General features: G+C 41.0%; 1 protein-coding gene across 1 annotated transcript in view; it reads right to left on the reverse strand.

The window, feature by feature from the left end:
• The window catches only part of PLA2R1 (phospholipase A2 receptor 1), a 99,435-nt gene that overhangs the window by 75,845 nt on the left and 1,387 nt on the right, over nt 1–22,203 (reverse strand). The window contains 2 exon segments of the mRNA XM_019727258.2: nt 5,450–5,623; nt 8,057–8,440. Coding sequence (XP_019582817.2) covers nt 5,450–5,623; nt 8,057–8,440 — 558 coding nt within the window.

Consider the following 22,203-nt stretch of genomic DNA (forward strand, 5'->3'; position numbering starts at 1 on the left):
ACTAGTTTTCTCTAGTAAGTCTGCTCACCCACAGCCACAATTCCCATTTCGTGACTTTCCTCTTGTCCAAACCTCTCACTCCTGCCCTCTCTGAGAAAGCCCACAAGCACTGGACTAATTTCTCCTCCTTTGCTTCCATCACCTAACCCATCAACTTTCTTGGACCTGTATTATCTTTCCCTCTTCCCTCCAATGGAGAAACTGTCTTTACATCTATGAAAGGCCAGTCTGTCCACCGAGAATCTGTCTTTTGAGAGACCATATGTACTCTACCAGTTGCTTTCACTTTCCTGTATCTTTAACCTCTCTCTGTTAGATCATTTCCAGATGCACACAAAGATGGCTGACCACGCCTCGTCCTTAAAAACTAAGAAACAACAAAACTCCCTCGCTTGGCCTCCTCATCCAGTCACTGTCTTCTCTCTACCCCACTTAGTCACATACTTTTATACTCTATCTCCTATTCCTCATCTCTCATTTACTCTTTTTAAAAACGAAGTTTTATTGAGATATAACGTAATGTACCATAGAATGCACCCATTTAAAATATAGAATTCAATGGTTTTAGTATAGTGAAAACATTGAGCAACCATCAGCACAGTCAATTTTGGAACATTTTCATCACCCCCAGAAGAAACCTAGTATCCATTAGCAGTCAATCCCCATTCCTCCTCAATCTGTTTGTTGAAAAGACTATTCTTTCCCTATTGACTTGTCTTGCCATCCTTGTCAAAAGTCAATTAACCATAAATGTGAACTCTCAATTTTATTCCATTTTGACCATCCTGTACTGTCTTGATTACAGTAACTTTTTATAAGTTTTGAAATTGGGAAGTATAAGTTCCCCAACTTTGTTGTGTTTCATGATTGTTTTTTTCTTCTGGGTCCTTTGAATTTCCATATAAATTATAGGATATGCCTGTCAATTTCTGCAAAGAAACCAGCTAGAATTTTGATAGAGATTGCTGTAATAGTACCATCTTAACGATATTAAGTCTTCTGATTCCATGTACATGGGATATCTTTCCACTGATTTAGTATTTTAAAATTTCTTTAAACTGTTTTGTAGTTTTTAGTGCATAAGTTTTCACTATTGCTTTTGTTAAATTGCTGCCTAAGTATTTTATTCTTTTTGATGCTACTATAAATGGAATTGTTTTCTTAATTTAATTTCTGGATTGTTCATTGCTACTGTAATAAGATACAACTGATTTTTATATATTGATCTTGTATCTTGTGATCTGCTGAACGTGTTTGTTAGTTCTTATAGTTTTTTAGTGGATTCCTTAGGATTTTATATACACAAGATCATGTCATCTGTAAACAGAGATTGTTTTACTTCCCTTTCCAATCTGGATGCCTTTGATTTCATTTTCTTGTCCACTTGCCTTTGCTAGAACCTGCAGTACAATGTTGAATAGAAATGATGAGAGCAGACATCCTTGTCTTATTCCTGATTTTAGGGGGAACACATTCAGTCTTTCACCATTATGTATACTGGCTGTGTTGTTTTAAAATAGATTTTATTCATCAGTTGAGGAAATTCCTTTCTATTTCTAGTTTTTCTGAGTGTTTTTCGTTTCATGGGGGAGTATGAAATTTTGTCAAATGTTTTCTGTATGATCATGTAGTTTTTGTCCTTTATCCTATTGATATGGGTGTTACATTAATTGATTTCAGATTTTAAATCAATCTTGCATAAAGGGATAAATTCCACTTGTTCATGGTGTACAATTATTTTTATATGTTGTTGGGCTCTGTGTGCTAGTGTTTTGTTGAAGTTTGTTTTTTTCCATCTATATTTATAAGAAATATTGTTCTGTAGTTTTCTTGTGATGTTTTTGTCTAGTTTTGGTATCAGGGTAATAGTGGCCTCATAGAATGAATTGGGAAGTGTTCCCTTGTTTTCTGTTTTTCCATTTACTCTTTAACGCACTCAATCTGGCAACTAGAAGATATCTTGTTAAGGTCATCAATGACTTCCATATTGCCAAACCCAGCAAACATTTAGTTTTAGACTTTGTCAAATCAGGCCCTTTGAAAGCATTTGGCAAGCTGAGCTCCCTCCCTCTCCTTGCTGATATACTCTATGTTCTTGACTCACATGCCTGGCCACCCTTTTACCTCTATGGCTGGCCTTTCTCGATCTCTTTGGCTGGTTCAGTTTTCTCTACTCAAACTAAACGTTGAGGTCTTAAGACTTGGCCCTGAAACCCCTTCTTATTTGTTTTATACACGTTCCAGACTATCTAACCTATTCCCATAAATCCCTCTCCTGTAACTCTCAAATATATAGAGACCTTTATGTCTAACTGCCTACTCCACATCTCCACATGCTCGACTCAACATATAACATGTCCCCATCTGAACGCTTGGTTTTCTCTCCCAAATCTGTATCTCCATTAATTTAGCTATGCAGAAAGCTGGGGTCTTAATTAACACCCCACTTTCTCTCTTATCCTCCAAGTCTGTCCTTACCAGTGAGAAGTCTAACTCCTCTTAAAAACCTATGGATACTGTTTTAGGCCTGATCATAAGCAGTTACAAAGGCTTTACCTCTCAGGCCTCATGGGAGAAAGCTGCCCCCCCACACACACACCATACTTTGTACGTAGCCAGGTTCAAGGACAATCAGATCATTCCGGATGTTGAAATCCTAAAAGAAAATCTCAAACTAACTAAGCATGACTCTCCAGCTGTACAAAGCACACAACCAAGAAGGGCCTAGCATGTCCTAGAATTGCCTAGAAACAAACCCAGAGAGATTCCTATAGACCATCTTTGTTCCTGAAGATCTATAGTCACAGATGTTTTCTCACATCCCTCACTGCTAGTGTGTTTGTGTTTATTAATGCTACATTTAAGTTTTTGCTCACTTACTATCAACTTTTTAAAAAAGGAAGCATAATTTTACATTGAGATACTAAAAATACTTCCATGTAAGAAAGATGAGATGCAGAAGGACAAATCTTTAGTCCATGCCGTCCTCTATATCTTATCCCCATGGAATGGAAAGAGCTATCAGCAGCTTGCTAAAATTTCAGTCTCTGACACATCATTTTAAGTTATGTTGGCCACCAGGAACCAAAAGTAATGAGAAAGGAAGAAAATTGGTATTGTAATTCAGTACTGTAGAGATAAACATGCTCTCTGCTGGTTATGGTAAAGGTCAGGAGAGCTGGAACCTGGCAGGCTGTCAGAGGAAGCCTTTGAGCTGTAGGAAGCTGAACAAATCGATGGTATGGAGAGGGAGGAGCCCTGAGCATCACTAAACACAGGCTTCCACCTGGAAAACCATAACTGGCTAACGTGACAAAGGATGGTGGGGACAGCGCTCTTTGCTGAACCTCCAGGAAAATACTGTGGTTTAAAAAAAAATGTCCCTAGTATTAGGGTAAAGTGATATACACGTTAATTTTATTAGTATTGGTTTACTTATTTTTTAATAATGACATCTATTAGAGATGGAAATGGAAAGAGAAGATGATGCTAATAATAAGACATCTAATTCAGAATCCAAGAAGTTTAGGGATTGCATGCACATACATGCATTCAAATTTAGATAGAGAAGGCTGATGATCTGACAGTATTTTTCAATAAAGAAATAATTTCACCCTGGTTCGTGAATAGCTGCTCTTCTGAGCTCCTTGAGTGCCCTTTGCTGCCCTAGTCTCCCCTGTACCTCCCCTTCCACCTCATCTCCTCACATTGCAGCAGCCAAGGGGTTAATGCCAGCAGTGGGACTCCTGGTCTCCTAACCCTCACATTAAGGTCCCTCCTTGGATGGGTCAAAAGCACATACCATATTGGTTGTTACATGTCTTTTTTTTAAAAAAACCCTAAATGTCTTAATATCATGCCTGAATATAGATAGATAGATATAGTATGTTGCATAGAATTATAGACTTTGAAACCGGGCTTATGAATTGTCTGATGAAGAATTATCTGCAGCAGGATGACCTGGGCTACTTGTCAAAAATGCAGATGCTTGGGTCTCACACACTGGACCCACTGCATCCCTGAGAGGGGGCTAGGATATGCATTTTTAACTGCCCCCTCTCCCCAGGTGATTGTAGAGCATCATAGCAGACATAGCCTGCATTTTCTGGCATAGAGCAAATCTGTCTGTCCTGTATTCTTCTAGATGCCAAGGTCTTTGAAGGGAGGGTCGTAAGTCCTAACACTCTTGGTATTCACCCCTACACCTACCTTAGTGCTATTGGCAGACAATAAAGAGGAAGGGTCATCGATTCAGAAGTGTACGCTAACAGGATAAGTTAGGTTTGATGCTGATATGATGATAATGATGGTGATGATGATGACGGTTAATCCGGGTGAGTGCTTATCATGTACCAGGTACGATGATATGTGCCCGAGATGCATTACTTAATTGGATCCTCTCAATAACCCTATTAGGTACTGGTTTTATCTCTATTTTATGGTAAAGAAAATGAAACTTAAGATCTCATCATTGGGAGTAAGGATTCCAATCTTGGTCTTCCCGGTTTCAGAGCCTATACTCTTTCTTATTCTCTACGCCATACTGGCTCTTAGATTAGAAAACAATTCTATAGATAACTTATAAATCAGATTCTTTCAAGTTAATCTCTTCAATTTGCTTTTGGTTCAAATTTATTTATATTTGTAGAGAGGAGGTAGGCATGGAAGAGAAGGAGATTGTAAAAGCTATACTCTCTGACTCTCAGGAACCTAGGTGAAAGAAATTAAATATAGAAAGCAGAAGGTATATGTAAATATTCCCTAATACTTAGGAACCATTGGAAAACTTTTAGCTCAATAAAAATAAAATAAAATAATAAAATACCAACTGAAAAATAAATGTTATAGCATTGCAGCTGTCACTGGACCTTGAAAATCAAGTTAAGAAGAGAAAAGATTTTAAGGTTATACCTAGAAATCGAGTAGTAAGGAAAAGGGACCAAGATGGGAAGTCATTGCCGAGAAATAATGAGGGCAACTGCCATTTTAGAAAGGTCGTCAAGGGGCCAGCTGATCCCTGGACTTGACAATGGCAAGACAAGCAGTCTGGACATGGAGACATTGAGGCAACTCATAAAAAAAAAATAGATTGAAAGGATAACTGAACTTTGTATGCATTCAGGTTTGTTTTGAGTATTTTGCCTGGAAGCCAGGATTAATGAGATCACAGACTATTATAATTTGATTCCGGTTAAAGCATCCTTATATACTGAGCTTAATGAAGAATGGCTAATTAACATCTTTAGAACGTGAGGAAAGAAAAGGAATATACGTCAGGATTGTCTTTTCAAGGCAAAAACAAACCCCAAATCAAATCTGGGTAAATGGAATCAGACTGCATATTCAGACTTCAATATATCAATCTCAGTGCTTTCTTTAGATACAGATAACTTTCTCATCATCCTTGATTCATTCATGACATATGAAGAAGAGAAGATTTCATTCTTACTGGGATCTGGGCAGAATCCCCACTTCTCATCTCTTTCATAGCGGCTTGTGGTGGCACACCACAGTAAGCCGTCTTCCCGCCCTTCCCGGGTGCATTCATGATGCCACTGGTGGTTGTACTGGAAGGGAAACATGCATGGTGTCCCGTGGGCGTTCCCTTTGAGTGTATACACATCTAGGAGAAAAAAAAGGACAAATTCAAATAAGTATTATGCCACCTTGATCTTTGGAAACTGTCATAGAGTGAATGCCTTTTTTTTAGTGACTGAAAACCTACAAAACCTATAGCCCTAGCAATAGCACAGACAACCCTCAGGACCTTACTGTCTAGCGAGCGTACAAGGGCAAGACTTAGTGCTGGGTTTGGAGGATATGCTCATACATGGAGTGTTCATATATGTATCCTACTTGTTTATTCACTGTGGTGCTCTGCTACAGAGCATACATGTTTGTGAAAGGATAAAGCGAAAAAGTTAATGGAGGTTTTACTTTAAAATATCTTCCAGTCCCCAAAGGCATCAGTATTCAGCATTGGAACTTCAAGTGCTTCTATGAATTTGTTCATCCAGCAAATACTTATTGAGTATTGAATGTGTCCAGCCCTGGGGATATAATAGTGAACAAACCAGCAAAAGTTCCCTTTCATAGGGAGCTTCTGTTCTAGTGAGGAGAGGCAACAAGAAAGCAAATATACAAGTAAACATATCATTTCTTGTAGCAGTAAGTACCGTGATGAAAAACAAAATAAGGTAAGAAGACAATGACCTGTGTGTGTGTGTGTGTGTGTGTGTGTGTGTGTGAAGAGGTAGAGGCGCCCTATTTAAGATTGGTGGTTAGTGAAGGCCTCTGAATAAGAACTAGGTAAAGTGAAGGAGCAAGTATTAGGAACAGGGTTGTTTTGGCAGAAGGAACAGCACTTAGGGGGAACTTGCGACAAGAACGTGTGCGGGATGAATGTGGAAGAGCATGGAGGTGCGATGGGGGTGGAATCAGGGCAGTACTGGAGCGCCAGCTCACAGAGGCCGGCTCTGCCATGTCATGGACTTTGGCCTTTACCATGAGGTTAGTGGGACATCACTAGACAGTTTTGAATGGGGAAGAAACATGATCAGATTTCCATTTTTAAAGGCTCACTGGGGTGCAGTTTGGCAAACAGGGCCCTCGCAGTGAGCGGGCAAAGTGAGATGGCAGAGAGGCCTCCACAGTCATCTAGGAGAGACGACAGTGCCAAGATGGCCAGCTGGCAGGTTTCTCGGAGTATTTCAATAATCCACCATCCTTGGCCTTCAGCAGGAAACACCTTTTCATGCCTCAACCGGGGGTTAGTTACTGTGGTGAGAGGGATCAGGGCCACCCTCAAATAAGGCGATAGGTCCTGGAGGGAAAGGACTGGCTATGGGGATTCAACCACTTTCCCACAATTAGCAGGGGCTGGACTAAGCTCACACAGCATCACCAGTGCTAGAGGTTAAGGCTGTTTAGGAACTACTGGTGTTTCAGGACACAGCCTCTGGTTTCAGTCCCTGCCTTCTCTTCAGTCTTCCCCTGTGTGCAAGTGAGTGTGGGTGTATAGCTAAAATGTTAACATAAAGCAAAATGTCAGTTCTTCCTTAGAATTGCAGGTTTGCAGCACTTGCTTCATTGCAGTGAGTCCTAAAAATAGTTTGTTCTTAGCTCCATCTCTTTTTACTCATGTTTTGTAGGTACAGGAGGAAGTCCTGCCTTGGATCTTAGTAGTTTCTTGCTCTGCTTCCTAGGACTGGTACAGATTCTTAGAAAGATATGCTCTCCTTAAGGCACAATTTTACAGAGCTCCATGAAGGTGGGGACCACATCTGTTCTGTTGGCCACTATGCCTGAGAAACAGCCCTCAGTAAATGTGTGATAGATGATGAATGGATAGATGAATGGATGAATGAAGAGCACTACAAAACAAAATCTGAGAAACAAGGTTGGGGCGTCAGAATTTAACTATGCTCATTTCTTTCTTCTATTGTTTTTTTTTCTGTTTAAAAATGCCAAGTATTACAGAACTATGAAAAATGAAAGCCCTCCCAGCTCCCAGACCATGCTTTCCCATTCCCTGGCACACACCAAATAACCCCTGACAAGTCTGTATTTAAATGCCTTGTCACTTGACCTTCCAATGGTTGCCATCCAGGCATTGGAGGCCCTGAGTTGTTCTGCAGGCACACTCCATCCATGAGACTGAGTTTCTCTAAGAGAGATGGTGGCAGGAGACTTTCTTATACTCGCCCTGCCAAATCTTTAACTGCAAAGATCTTTTCCTCCTACCTTCATTTTCTTTCTCACTCTTTTCCTGTTTTCCTCTTTTCCACTGATTCCCAAAGTTAAATGTTTCCTCCTCCGATACCTTTAACTTCTGAGAAGCTCTGCTCCTTTAGCAGAAGTTAGCAAATCCATTCCCAGGCTCCGGTAATTCTTTTACAATAAGCGAGTAAGCAACTAAAATGTATTTAGCAGAAGTCCATTGAGGTTCTGCGGGCTGTGTGCCTCTTTCATGTAATGTATTTTACAAATCTTTACTTATGGGCAAACTTTCTAACTATATCATTTCATGAGCACTTTGGTTGGAATTACTTTTTACCTTTGTGCAGATATTCACAAATGCCTCCACCACCTGACATGTAGGAAATCCATTTATGAAGATATTTCCATGAGGCCACCAGCGTGTCGTCATGCTTCACCTGGACCATGTACTGGAGCGGGCCGGTGATCGTTTTCTTGTTACAGCGCCACCTCAGGGACACCTGAGTGGAATCACATTCATATATGCTTAACGGCTGCTGGGGATCAGATAAATTCAGGCCCAGGCAACCGCTGCATCCTATGTTAAAGAGGCGATGGTTTGAAACCCATTTCCATAGCATGTACTTGTTTGCTGGTTTGCAGTTTTCCAGGGTCAGAACAGATTTGCCTGCTTGAACGCATTTGTCGAGGTTCTCACTTTGGATAATGAATATTCCTTTATCTGAAACAGCAAAATAGAAGACATGGTATGAAAGGTTCATATATAACTAACCAGGGTCACGAGGATCTCAGTGTGCATTGCATGTCTAAGTGTGATATGTCACAACTGGCAGCCGATTTGCACAGTTGATGTGGGGGGAAGGGCCCACCAGAAAGGTTTTATTTGCTCAAAGCAGAGGAGTTTCTTGGGAAGCATAGATGGACTTATTGGAGCTGAGCATTAAATGGATGTAGACCTCTGTTCTCAGAACTACATGGCCCTACAGTAACAAGGGCTACCTGTCAATCCACTCAGGAACGGTAATAAGAGAAAAGGAGCTCGCCACAGCTGGGTAGAGAGCAGGCATTAGTAATAAAAACTCAGGGCTGAAGGAGAGGGACATTGGGTGCCCAGAGGTATGGGGACACTTTGGTTTTCTTCAGACAAGTTCCTGAATGTTAGCAATATAGCAGCTGAATCAAGACCCACTGAAATGAAAATTTCTACCATCATATTCCTGTAGAAAACCCAAAGGATAGATGTGAAGTGCTGCTTTGTGTCTTGATACAAGACACCATGCTGGTGAGAGAAATTACTTCTCCACATTTGCTTTCTGTGCTGGCTCTGTCAGCGGCAGAAAGGTGGGGACATTTGCTGTGGGGATGGCCTCTTTGCAGGAGCAGTCTTGTTGGGTGGGACGGGCCACAGCAGATAGGTGCCCAGGACACTAGCTGAGACTGCACACCTAGAAGCATGAGAGGTAGAAGAGCATGCTGAGAACCGTAAAAGCACACAGGCCCCACGTGGTGAGGTGGAGAAAGTAAGCATTGTGTGGTATGCCCTTGAGCCTCCAACCCCTGAGACCCAGAAGAAGAGATCTGGATGAGTTTCCTGTGGAAAAGCTGGGTGGGCCCAACCAGGGAACATGTGTTAGCTGCCTGCCTGCTCTCTTACTTTACCTCAAGTCGTTGGCCTGGAAGACACCTATTATACAATTATGAATTCATCCTTTCACATGTTTTTTGAAGGTGGAAACTATGTTTAACTTCTTTAGTCTAAGCACAGAATAGACTGAACACATTGTAGAAGCTCAATAAGGTGCTTGATGTTTATTAAACATGCTGGCAGCTGCTGCTTAGGCCTCTGGCTGCTGAGGTGGCTCAGCACAGAATGTCTGGTCAAGTCCAAGAGCTCTCTCGCTCTCCCATTAGCTAGGCTCTCCTCTTACATTTCACTTCCTGTCCAATCTTCAAATATTTGAAGGGACATTATCAGGTTCCCTTAAAATGGCTGTGGTTTAGAGCAACTCATGTCAGGTGGCAGGGGCATAGCAGGGAAGGCAGAGGCCTTCTAGGGGATCGGAACAGTGTAGAACAAGCCTCCTCACATATTAGTGCATGGGAACAATGCTTCATTTTAGTAAAAGTCCTTTGGGTTTTTCCAAAGTTACTGGGGTCAAGAAGAACTGACTTAAGTAAACAAAAATCATTTAAGACACTGTTAAAAAAAAGGATTGTCAATGTATAAATTAAAGCTATATTTCATTTACTAATTGATAACTTTACTTATAACCATCTATTTGAGGTGTTAAATTAGTTGTCAGAAAATTGCTTTAATCAACATACATCAGAGGAAAAGAGAAGGGAGTGTGTACTGGTGTGTGTGTGTGGGGGGGGGCAGAGAATGAATGGTTTTAGGGAGATTTCATTTAGATCAGGAAATTTGTTGTCCTAATGAAGCCCATGTCTGTATGGTTATTAGTAACAGTCATTCAAGATCAAATCTACCTCTTGCCGATGTGATGTAGATTCTGATAATTAACCTTCTCTACAACTCTCCCTTTCACCTTTCCATGCCAGGGTAAAATGTTAACCTTAATCTCTGTTGTAATTTACTAATTACTTTCTAGCTAGCCCAGAGTTCCATTAACTTTTTACTAAAGGATAGTTATTTTACTATAATTGCTATGTAGTTTAGCATCGATATTATATATATATATATATATATATATATATATATATATATATATTCACATATATCCAGTTCTGCCACTTACTGGCTGGACTTCAGCCCTCTGGGTTTCAGTTTATAAACCTGAGATAGGTGGGTAGACAACCTGGCTAGTGGTTGACAGCTCTGGAATGAGGCAGGCCCACCAAAGACTAGGCTTGTAACTTTGAGTAAATTTTTTGATCTCTGTGAGCCTTGCCTTTCCTCTACGACCTGGAAATAAGTATGCTACTGACCTCACAGGGCCATTAAGAGTATTCCGTTAAATAACCCATTTAATTCCATTAAATAACAGCACACCACACACCACCTTGGCATGGGAAAACCTCAGCAAATGCTAGCTGTTGTTATTGCTGTTATTAATGTTATCCCTCTGTCTTCCTGATTCTTGGTCTGTAGATCCAGCTGTAGATTTGGTTGAACACCTCTAGAGTGCAAGTCTCTTCCTTCATCATTAGCATGGAAGCTCATTTTTACTTTAGTTTCTGTAGCATATGCTGGGTGTAGACTTTTAGTTTTAAACAATCCTCAAATACCATGCTATCAGTTTTTATGGAGGAAAAAAATACGCTTCAAACAGCCAGATAACAACATTCTTGTCTTGTTTGTTCAAAAATATGTGCAACTATGAATTAAGAGTCTTCATCTGTTCATCTTTTACATTTATCTGTAAAGTCTATACTGCAGCTCTTTTATAGGAAAGAGAAATACATGATGTTGACAAGCAGTGTATAGGTGGATGGTCTCTAAGTAAGTGGACATGGAAATTATATATCACAATTAAAAAAAGTTTGGGGGGAATAATGTTTTTAAACATCCAAATTACGAAGTGGTAAAAGAAAAGGCGTTGGGGAGGCCGGTTAGTTCCATTGGTTAGAGCGCGGCGCTCTTAACAACAAGGTTGCTGGTTCAATCCCCACATGGGCCACTGTGAGCTGCGCCCCCCCCCCACCCCCCCCCGCAACTAGATTGAAACAACTACTTGACCTGGAGCTGATGGGTCCTGGAAAAACACACTTAAAAAAAAAGAAAAAAAAAAGAAAAAGAAAAGGAGTGATAGAATGAGAACTTCAGTAGTCATGCCAGTAATCCTAAAAATACCTTTCCAAAGCAGAAGATATTAGACAAACTTAATCCCATGCTGCTCATTTTTGGGTTGCTATTACATTTCCATGCCTGGCTGCCTTTAGAATGTAGCTTTGGAAAAGTTCTTCAGAATGTTTCATAAACAAGTAGCTCTGGCTTACCAATACCAATAAACCTGTCATCTCCAAAAGAATACTATGTGATGCTAAGCTAAAAAATGACCCGAGCCTACTTTCCCATTAAGCTGTATAATAGAATCTGGTCCTAGAACCATTAATCTCCATAAATTCATTGATGAGAAAACAATTGTTTTCAAATGGACTATGAGGAGACCAATAGGTATCAATATTCTGAGTATTGTTATTTGTAAATATGGGTTGTCTGTAACAAAAACATAATGTGAAAATAAGCCACCTATCCTTAGTGTCTGTAGCCAGATCTCAAAAAGAATGAAAATCAGATGTAGGAGGAATCAAGATTGATTACATATGTCAAGGACATCAGTTCTGCTTGAACACTGATTAAGTGATTAATGAAGTACTGCCAGAATTACTAAATCTCCTTGCAGCAAAATGTTATTATACTTCCCTTCATAATTATAAGTTTAGGGGGGAGGAAAAGAATTGATTTACTAGAAGTAACTTATCAACTAATTTTCATACTTCTTTAAAAAAATAAAATCCATGGAAGACAGTGTATCTGCTTTCTAGTTCCTTTAAGGAAATCATTTTAGACTCACCCTTTGGCTCCACAGGATAATACCGTGTTTCTCCGAAAATAAGACCTAGCCGGACAATCAGCTCTAATGAATCCTTTGGAGCAAAAATTAATATAAGACCCAGTCTTATTTTACTATAATATAAGACCCAGTATAATATAATATAATATAATATAATATAATATAATATAATATAATATAATATAATATAATACTGGGTCTTAAATTAATTTTTGCTCCAAAAGATGCATTGGAGCTGATTGACCAGCTAGGTCTTAATTTCGGGGAAACACAGCATGTATTTTTCTAAGGAATGGGTGGAGAATGTTTCCTTGATCAAGTGTTGAAATTAAGGTTAGGGTGTTCCTTTCATGACTGCATATAGAATATTATTTCATTCATTCATTCATTCATTCATTCATTCAACAAGCATTCATTGGGTGCTGGCTATGTGGTAGCACTGTGTAGGCTGCTAGGGAGAAAGAGAGAAATTGCTTGCCTAAGTATCTGTCTCTTGAAACTGTTTCTATTTGTTCTAGAATCATGTGACTTCTCTTAGTGAACGAAAAGACGGGAGTACCATCATTTCCATAGAAAACATTATAATTGCACTTAAAAGAAACTCTTAAAAACAAATGATTCAAAAAAGGAAAATAGACTAAAATTTAAAACACCTAACTGGATCCTCAGCTGATGTCACGAGTGAGGTGGACTTGACTCCTCAGTGTCATCAGACCTTTCTGAGTGGAGGGTGTGTGTACACACATAACTGCCCATTTTCCACGGAATGGACAGCAGAACAGCGCTGGGAAGAATATAAACATGACAGAGAAGACTAACTTTATGAATAAATGCAGAACCATGAACCTTAGAGCTGGATGGGACTACAAAACTCATTTAATTGAATCATTTACATTTTATTCCCTCAAATTCATTTTATCTTAGAAGTTTTATACCTGTATACCAGTAAGGGGCATATACTCATAAGTCTAGATCTAGCTTTAATTACATACATTCATTTATAATCTAGAAAGAAGAAAATGAACTGCTGTAGATTGTTGCAATTTAAAGTAGGAGATTTGAAACTTCAGTTATTGAGTGCCTAATATGGCATGTGTTAGGAATCCTGCAGATAGAAGGATATATATGTCATAGTGTTTGCTTTCAAGAAACGGATGTTTTCCTTGGCAGTACATCATGAAATGTACAGAAAAAATATAACTCAACGCCAAAATATATTTTGACATAATGGGTATAAGCATAATGAGGTAGAAGCCAGGGGTAAAAGAGTCAGTTTGACCTAGAATAAAGAAATCTCTCTCTCTCTCTCTCTCTCTCTCTCTCTCTCTCTCTCTCTCTCTCTCACACACACACACACACACACACATTTTCATTCAACAAACATTTATTAGGGACCTAATATTTGTCACACATGGAGGTACATTGGTGAACCAGTCTAGCATAGAGGCCTTTTCCTCATTACACAGAGAGAGTTCAACATAGTGGAGAAGGTCTATAGATGGAGAGGTGAGGGGTCAGGCAAGGGTGCTTTCTGGACAGAGTGAATGTCGCCAAAGCTCAGAGGTGATGAAAATAATCAGCTCTAGGGTGATGAGAGCCTAGATATGAAAAAAACATTGGTGATCATAGAATATGAAGCTGGAAAGAGGTGGTTTGGGGTCATTTTATAAAGAACTTGGATTTTATTCAGAAATTTGTATATTCTTCTTGAGATAAAAGGGAGCTTTTGGAACAAGAGAAGGCATGACTGGGGCTGTGGTGTGGATGATGAATCACAGTGGTGAATCATTCAATAAGAACATTTTTTGAGCACCTACTGTGTGTCGAGCACTATTTTTAGGAGCTGAGAATATAGGCATGCAGGCAGAAGTCCAAGTTCTTGCTCTACAAGAGTTCTCATTTAGATGGATGAGAGAGTCCATGGGTGGAACTGGAAAACAGTCTGGGACTATTTCTGTGATCCATCAAGGGAGATGGAAGGTGTCAATTCAAATGGTAGTGATGAGAAAGGAAGAGAGGGAATGGTTAGACTCCAGTCACTAGCGAGAGAATTCAAAGGGGGAAGAGATGACAGGATTTGGTGATTGATGGAATGTGAGGATTCTGGAAAAAGTAGTTGCAGTGACTTGTTTTCTGGCATCAGGTATTCAATTGGCTGCCAGATACCTGTCAATTCCTAGGATAGCATGAGCTTGCTGTCTAAAGCCTGGGACTGTTATTACAGCTTGAGCTGTCTGTTCGAATGGTGCCAACTGTGGGGGACCTGGGGGAGGTTTCTCTTGAGGCCCTCCCACTTCATTATCAGCACCCCTCCGATCACCTCCACCTGCCTTTTGCTGTCCCCTTCTGCTTTAAACAGCTCTTAGAACTGGCTGAAGGTTTGAGATGTTAAGTGAATAAAGTATGGTTTGAAGTATTGAGCTGTAGGTGAGATTTCTGCACTTTTCATAAAAAACATTTGAAACAAAACAATTCCTAAAGAAATACTGTTTTCACAGTGGATTTTAGGCAAACATAGGCCTTCCTGGTATTCAATAAATTACATCATGACAGTGACTTCCTAATCCAATACACACACAAAATTCCAAGTTGGTCTCTGTGCTGTTCCGTGTTCAGGGAACTGGAAGGAAAAATTCAAATTCACGGTTCACAAGAGGTGCAATATTGACGACAAGCTATTAGGAAGCTACAGCTTGCCAACTGCAACCCAGTTTCAATCTCCTGCCCCATTCCCCTGGGTTTAAACCTCTGCTACTCCATCCACTCACACAGCTGGTACTGGGCTCATGCACTTCCTGCCCCGAATCACATCTCGAATCTGCCCAGTTCCTTGCTGCTCCGACAGTATTTCAGTTTCGGAACGGAAGGAGTCCAGGAGGTAGTGGGAAGGGCATCTCAGCCCTGTAACCGATCTAAAGGTGAGCAGCTTCTCTCTTGAGATGTAGTGACCTTTTCCAGCTACACAAATTTGTGTTTGTCCCGTCCAGGGAACAATGGCGTCAGATCTGATTGTGTTCCTTACTTAGGTTACTCTGTAGCAGAAAGGGGTGTTTTAAGCGGCCAAATCAATTCTTGATCACGGCTGAATAATGGCACAATATCTGAATTCTTCACATGACTTTCCAAACCAATAAGCAAGGACTTTCTGATGCTTGCACCATGCAGCATGTGCATTGTACTTGAAAGAGCAAAGTGAAAAATGTGCCTGCCCTTCTTGGCCCTCTCTGCATGAATGTTTGCATTTTATACCAGATCATCTGAGAGTTGGTATTTGTCTCTTAACAATTTGACAGCTCCTAACAAAGCCTGTGGCTTCCTAGCTTTCTATTAATCAACTAAAAAGTTAAGTACATTTTAAAGTATCTCCTCATCCTGTCTCAGAACTTCCTTCTCTCTCTCTGCCCTAGCATTGTCCTTGACTTGGAGCCTTCTTTATTCTCCTGCAGCTTCTGAACCTGGATAATCACCACCTCCACAGGATGGCAGGACCCCTCTTGCTAAATCTTTTTATGTGTTCTCTTCCCCTTTTGCTCTAATCTCCCCAAATCGCTGCAAGTTTCATGAGGCATACAATACTCTTCTCACCTGTGGGGGGAAAAACGAAACCTGGCTTAATCAGCTCCACTGGGCTCCAGTTTTGTGAGGATTCAAATTGCCTGTTACCAACCCCTGTATAAAGTGGGTTAACCCTTTCAGACTGTCCTTGCCCCTCCCTGCCACTCTCCTTCCCTCTCCTGTCCCTCCCCGTCTGTCTATCTTATTTGGCAGTAGTGACCCTTGCAGAAAATCTTCTTATCTCTTCCAGAGTTGTTCGCTCTACCTCTGTATCTTACCAATGAATTTTTAAACTGAATTGAAAGCATTTCTTTTTCCTTTTAGCTTTCAGTTTATTCCTACATCATTTTGTGTTTATTTAACCGTAAAGTATCGGACAGACATCGCTGGTGTAAAAATCATTAGTCACAGCGGCTCTGTTGTCATCTTACAGACTGTGTTAAAAATACACCATCTCAGTTGTCAGGGAGCCTCATTACAAACGAGCAAGTTATGGCAAGACACAGTAAGACAGAGAACATTGTTAAACTTCTCTCACAAATGCCTGCATGAGGAAGCCCCAGGAAATATGATTCAAAGACTTGGTCATCAAAACAAACAAACCCACAAAAGAACTCCACCACCAACAAAACCACCCTGGAAAGGATCTGACATCATTGAAAGCAAAAGTATTTACATGAGCTAGCCAATCTTAACTGATTTGAAAACATACCCATTTAAGAAAAAAATACACTTACTTAAGTGGGAGATAGAAATCGAAACAAAAACAAAACCAATTTTTAATGGTAGATATAGGTATATTGTTAGTTCCTGTATTATTTTGCCCAGGCTGCCATCACGCAGTACCACAAACTGAGTGGCTTAAACAACAGAAAGGCATTGTCTTGTAGCTCTGGAGGCCACAAGTCAAAAATCAAGGTGCCAGAAGCGCTGGCTCCTTCTGTGGCCTGTGAGGGAAGGATGTGTTCCAGCCCTCTCTCCCGGGCTTATAGTTGGCTATCTTTTCCCTGTGCTCTTGATATCATCTATTCTCTGTGCATACTTCTGTGTCCAAATTTCCCCTTCTTATGAGGATTTCAGTTATTTTAAATGCGGACCCACTCTAATCACCTCACTGTAACTTGATTATCTCTGTAAAGACCCTATGTCCAAATAAGATCTCATTATGAGATATTGAGGGGTTAGGACTTCAACATACACATTTTGAGGAGGGTCACAATTCAATCCATAACTGTCCTCATGCTTCTCATGCTTCAGGCTGGCTACCTAATTTGCAGGGCCCAGAACAGAATGAAATTTGCAGAGCCGTGGCTGGAACAGGGAAGTTAAGTCAATCTCTCCTTTCCAGGGGTCCGTGAGTGATTGCTACCTCCATGCCAGAAATAGCTGGGAACGCATTCCGTACCTGGACTGGGGCTAGGTGACAGTTTCCCACTCAGTTCCTGCTGAACACACAGTGGGGCTGCCAGCTCAGTGGGGACAGTCACCTCCTTGCCCTACCCCCCCGATGCCACTGGCCATCCACTCCCAGGTCCTGGGCCTCCAGTTTCCCAACCCCAAAGCAACCTGGCTGCCATGTGGGCAGAGGACAATAGCATGAAGGGGGAGGCTGAAAACCCAGCCAGGGGAGGTGGGGAAGTAAGACTGAGCTGGAGGTGACGCTTTAAGTCCCTGCCTCCTGCTCCACTGTCCCATGGGGACGTCATGCCCAAAGCACAGATTCAAAGGTAAAAATTATTGAGAATTTCAAGACTTCGCAAACCACAGAGCATAAAACCCCAAGTGCGAGGCCCTCTGAGCATGGGTCCCTATGAGACTGCCCTGGCACATGCCCATGAAGCCATCCATGTTCTTATTTGGACAAGACTAATGCTGTAGGAAAGAGACTGGAAAACTGTGGAGTAGTTCTTTTAGGGTAGAACTGCTTGAAACTAAAGAGCATCTGCCTTGGTTTCCCCATCTGCACAATGAGTTAATAATAGTGCTGGCCTCACTGCACCCTGATAAGGATTACCTCAGTCCCCATGGCCACTTTATGAATGTTAATAAGAGAAAAGAAAATCTTAACTTTGAACAGGGATAGTACAAAATAGCAGCAAAATAGGACAACGTTTACGGTTCACCATGTAGAATTTCCTGTTTATATTTTCACAATTGAAATTTCTCAAGAACAGATACCAAAAACCTGGCACAGTAAAACTTTTTTCATTAGTATATTTCTTTATTTCTTTGGAACTGTAGTAATCTGGAAAGTGTCATAAATTAAAAAGTCATGTGTGTCACTTGTCTGTTTTCTGTAGCTCGGTTTCGTTATAACCCAATTCATAGAAATTCTAATATTCCTCCATGTTTCTTAAGTGGCTTTATAAAACATTATTGTCTAAGTGACTTAATATAATGTTTATAAGGTGTTCTTTTGTTTGTTTCTTTTATGAACTATAATATTTCTTTTTTGCTTTGATCCATTAAAAACTATAATTTATGTTCCTAGGTTTGCATTGAAATATCTCCTAAAAGGCTTTTAAGGATAATTTCTAAAAGAAAATGAGGCAAAGGTCTATAAATGTCTCAAATATATTATGTTGATAGATCATATGAGGATTCATCACATAGGGATGAGTTCAAAAAGGCAAAACAAAGGAATCATTGCTTCAGAAAACCTGATGTAAATAAGCAAATTGTTAGGTCAAAGAAAGGGGACAATTGAGCTCTCTGTGTGGCTCAACCTTTCTGGTCATTGGCTTGAAATCCCCATTGTGTGCTATCAGTTACCGTGACAAGCAACAGTCGGAAAAGAGCTTAGGAGCTTAATGAGAAAGAGCGAAAAGGACCAGGAAAACTGGAAGTACATGCTGATTCTCAAAGGCTCTGAGGAAAGGAAGCTGAGATGAGGATAGTATGAAGTGGAAGAGATTCTGAGAGATGAGTCGTGGAGATTGGGAGAAACAGAGTCAGATAGTTGGAGGGATTTATGGCCAGAAAGGGCAGCTACACCAGTATCTGATCATGCTTTTACTTAAATTCCAAATCTCCAGATTAGGAGAATGGCTCATTGCCCAGGGTGTAGAAATTACTCAGAACAATAAAAAAACAGTCAATAGCTTCGCACATTTTTGCATTGTAAAATAGTCACTCCAACGTGTGGGAACTACTAGAAAAGGAGGAATTGCAGGGAGCAAGAGATTGACCTCCTGTTCCTCCTGCCACAAAAACAAATCACATGCTTCCCATCAAACAGAGGTTACAGAATGAACTATTTTATGGGGTCACAAGGCTAGCCAGGGGTTCTTTTCATGAGTGCTTAAGTACCTGCTTAAGACTGGTCTTACATCAATTTTTGCTCCAAAAGACGCATTAGAGCTGATTGTCCAGCTAGGTCTTATTTTTGGGGAAACACAGTATTAGGAGCAGTAGAGAAGGGCCTTTTTACCTTTGTGTTAGAAATGGAAGCTATGGGGAAAATCTCAGGGTCATGACTTCTCCCCATTGCTGCCCCAGGTGGTGCTCTCATCACCGTCCGGAAGCCTCTCCCACATGGCACCTTTTCTTCCCTTCCTCAACCCTGGGGTACCTGCCCTGAACCTCTTCTCACATCCAGTATGTGATACCAACAGATGCCCCGTTGTCTTCCCCACTCCAAAGCCTTGAACTTGCATGCAGATTACCCAGCTCTGACCCGATGTGTTCTCCACTGCAGGTTGTGGCTCATTAATGGGTCAGCAAATCAATTTTGTGGTCATGACCAGCATTACAAAACAAAATAGAATGGAAGAGGCTAGAAAAGTAGCAACACATCATGTTAGGTTAGGGTATTCTTTTAATGGGAATTTTGTTTCAGACACATATGTCTGTGTGGCTCTGGACGCTGGGTTTCTCAACCTTCTCAGCTCCAAGGACCTTCCTTTACCTGTTCTCCACTTTAGTGACCACGCCTACAGCCATATCTTGGATCTGGTCACTGCTGTGATGGATCCACCTCGAAGCCTAGTTATTTCCATTGTATCATCACCATCCCTTCTATTCTGCTATTTCTCTAACTTTCACTAAGTAAATTACAGAATTCAAATGTTCTGCTCCTCAGTATTCCTACTGGTCAGGTCAGCTTTCTTCATGGGAAGTTGCTTTAACCTTCCAGAGGGTCTCTTTGCTGTCCTTCAGAATCACTCTCTTCAAGCCCCAAACTGACTACGACATTCCTAAACTTAAAAGTATGATCTGGTTCCCCGTTGTCCAAACTCACAAGACCCTTCTCAGCAATACACAATTCACCCAGTCAGAATTTGTTTTCTCCTTAAGCAACATGCCTCTAACCAAACTCTTTATTTCTTCATCTCTCGGATGTTTCCCAATATAGACATGTCACAGTTTGTTGCCCTACCATAACCTTCTTCTGGGGATGTACTCATCCACAGCCCCTAGTAGGGCAGCTTCCCTGTGTGCAACTCATGCCCCTGCTATGGTCAAGCACTTCGACCTCACATTCATTAGCACCGTCACTCCCCTTGGTCACTGGTCATTCAGAAGAGCCTACACTGACTGTTTCCAAGGACTGATGCAGCTGTGGGCTCACTCCACTCCTGCCGCCGGGAAGCTGAATGCTACAGAGGAAATTCTTCTGTGTTGGTTGAGGCCATTTCACATTTATAATTTTATAATATTCAACCCGCAAAGTAGAGTCAAAGTCCTTTGACTTGCCCCCAATTCATTTCCTTTAGCAACCTCCACAGTGACTATGCCCACCCTTCTCCAGATGCCTTTCTTCATTCTCCCCGTGCCCTCCCAGTATCTGGGGTTCTTGAGGAAGTGGAGTTATTGAGTTTCAGCACTTGTTAGGAGGGCTCAGATTCCAGAACCACAATGAGTGGCCTTGGTATAGCCAATTAGAGGTAGGAAACAGACTGCAGACGTGCCAAGTTTGGTGCCAAGAACAAGGTAGTAAATAAATGTTAAGGCTGTCAACCTGTTAAAATAGTCTGGACTGGCCAGAGAAGAGGGCACAGTGATGGTATTGAAACAAAAGGAAAACACTTGGGTAAATACTATTATTAGCTCCATTTTTGCATATGAGGAAACTGAGAGGTTAAATAACTTGCCCAAAGTCACACAGCTGGTAAATGGTAGAGCCAGGATTTGAACCCAGGCAGTCTGGCTCCCAGAGCCCATGAACTTAGCTACTATATTACACTGCATCTAATGATTTTTGAATACAAAATTATTGATCAATGATGGAAAAATCAGCACAATACCATCCATGATCTGCCTCCCAAGGCTGGGATGTTTATAATACATATTAGAACAATCAATAATACATACCAAACAATACATATCACAATTCAGATGAAAAAGATACTAATAATCTGCCTTGTATTATTACATGTCTTTATGAGTGGATATGAAACTGAAATGGGTGCATATTTACTACTGGTTGTTCTGTGGATGCCAATCACGGCTAAAAGCAAGTCAATGTGGTACAGTGAACACAGTGGTAAACCGAGGCACCCCAAAGCATGGCTATACCTCAGCTTCCACATCTGAAAAATGGGTGGCGAGAGTAGACACTATCTCAGGTCCCTCCAATGCTTTTGTTTTTCCATCTTAGTATAGACAGGAAAGACTTGATTTCAAACCCAGCTAGATTATACTTGAAATTCCACTGATGAGGGTGATTGGAGTCAGAGAGGGGAGTCTGTACGAAGATTGGTACATTCAATGCCACATAATCTCTCTATGCTCTTTAGAACATCAGTCGCAGCATTTTCACATCTGAAGAACCTCTGTGCCAACTATGTCACAAGCTTCAGATTTGCAAACTGTCACCTGGAGCGTACAGGAGATAGCGTATGCTTCTGCCTTCAGCCTGTTCTTGAGTACCAATAAGAGGGCACTGATTAGAAATTATCTCCAGCCAGGATTTGGGTCTGCTCCATATAGAAGGGATTAGCCCATCAGTGTTAACCTTGCTCAGAGGATCACCAGTGCATTTTCTCTGTGTGGCTCAGTTCCAGCCTCTGTCCTCCATGCTCCTGCCCTGCTCTAGATACCTAGTACTCAGGCAAAGCCCACATTTTAAAATGGAAAGGAATAAACACTGCACAGTAAATTCTTAATGGAGATGGATCGCACCACAGGGTCAGATGTGCATCCACAGGAGCATTTTTACTGAACTGACCAAGGAGGTAAGAGGTCTCTGACCTTTGGCCATTTTAGAATAGAAATTGCTCAACCCGCCCCCAGTAAAGCCTCCTACGAGTGCTAGAGAATACAGTTCAGAAAAGATATCTTGAAAATGTATACATAATATGTTGAGAGGGGAAAAAATGAGCATAGACATTGATGACACTTGTTTTATCCCCTCTCTAAGCTTATCCCCACAGGCAGAGGAGAGAGGGGCTCC

The sequence above is a fragment of the Rhinolophus sinicus genome, linkage group LG01 (assembly GCF_036562045.2).
Source record: "Rhinolophus sinicus isolate RSC01 linkage group LG01, ASM3656204v1, whole genome shotgun sequence".
NCBI classification, from domain to species: Eukaryota; Metazoa; Chordata; class Mammalia; order Chiroptera; family Rhinolophidae; genus Rhinolophus; species Rhinolophus sinicus.